General features: G+C 47.6%; 1 protein-coding gene across 2 annotated transcripts in view; it reads left to right on the forward strand.

Annotated features, from left to right (window-relative positions):
* dnajb5 (DnaJ heat shock protein family (Hsp40) member B5) overlaps positions 1 to 1199 on the forward strand; it is a gene marked incomplete at its 3' end in the record, with an annotated part of 8860 nt that extends 7661 nt beyond the window's left edge. For both annotated transcript variants that reach the window (XM_035658068.1, XM_035658067.1), the window contains 1 exon segment: positions 567 to 1199. In XM_035658068.1, coding sequence (XP_035513961.1) covers positions 567 to 800 — 234 coding nt within the window.

Genomic DNA, 1199 nt, shown 5'->3' on the forward strand with positions numbered 1-1199 from the left:
TGTGTGTGTGGGGGGGTGTTTGTGAGTGTGTTCTCTCTCCTCGTCCTGCCAGCCCATCTGACAAGCCCTCCAACTATTTACGAGCTCAGCCGATTCCTGCCTCACTTCATTAGCCCCGGCTATGAGACTGTTGCTAAAATTAGTCCCCTGTGCAATGTGTAGCCCCTCCAACACTGACACACACACCCCTCCCACCTACACCCACACACACAAACACACACACACAGAGACACAAAGACCAGAAAACCTTTCCACTGCCAAGTCATGTTTTCCTAATGTCCCTGATCCAAATGTTGTTCTGTAGACCCCACAGTGCTGTTAGTCGATACTAAAACGATCTGCCAGGAAGGCCTACTTTCACTCTCTCACACACACACACACACACACAGGATGAACACACACAGAAAACATGTGGAAGTTTGACTTGTTAGGATGACGTACTGAAGGAAGATAAACTTTTTAGTTCATGGAAAACATTAAGTCATCGAGATATTCATGGCTTTGGCATTTAATTCCTGCTAAAGATATTAACCCTTTCAATCTCCTCTCCTTGTTTTGTCCTCCAGGCGTTGTGTGGCTGCACAGTTAGCATTCCCACACTGGAAAACCGCATCATCTCGCTCCCATGCCATGACATCATCAAGCCAGGGACGGTGAAGCGACTCAGAGGGGAAGGCCTGCCTTTCCCCAAGAATCCATCACAGCGCGGTGACCTCATCGTGGAGTTTTCTGTCCGTTTTCCCGACAGGATCCCCCCGCAGTCCAGAGAGATTATCAGACAACACCTCCCCCAGTCATAGAAAGACTCACCTTTAACCCGCCACCACACACTCCAGACTAAATGGCCCAAACCCAGAAAACCGTTTGTTAATACTCCTTTATAGCTCATATTTTGACCCTCATTGTAGTTTCCCTTTCCACTTCCAGTCCCCTGTGTCCTGTGTTAATGCATGCAGCATTAAACAGACGCTGTTGTTTGTAGGGACTTCGCAGTGGGAGGATGAGGGAAGAATTCCAAGATGAATGGCAGTATCAGGATGTAATTATTTGTGTTTGTTTTGTCTTTTGGCCCAAGCACGCACACAAGCACTCGAGCAGTGGAGCGGTGCTGAGGATGGGCTCAGCACAATCGTGTCTTTTACCGGATCGTCTTTTCTTAACTCTGTTTTTTACGGATTTATCAGTGGTTTTATATGCCG

The sequence above is a fragment of the Morone saxatilis genome, unplaced genomic scaffold (genome assembly GCF_004916995.1).
Source record: "Morone saxatilis isolate NCDOM2014 unplaced genomic scaffold, NCSU_SB_2.0 Contig16, whole genome shotgun sequence".
Classification (NCBI taxonomy): Eukaryota; Metazoa; Chordata; class Actinopteri; family Moronidae; genus Morone; species Morone saxatilis.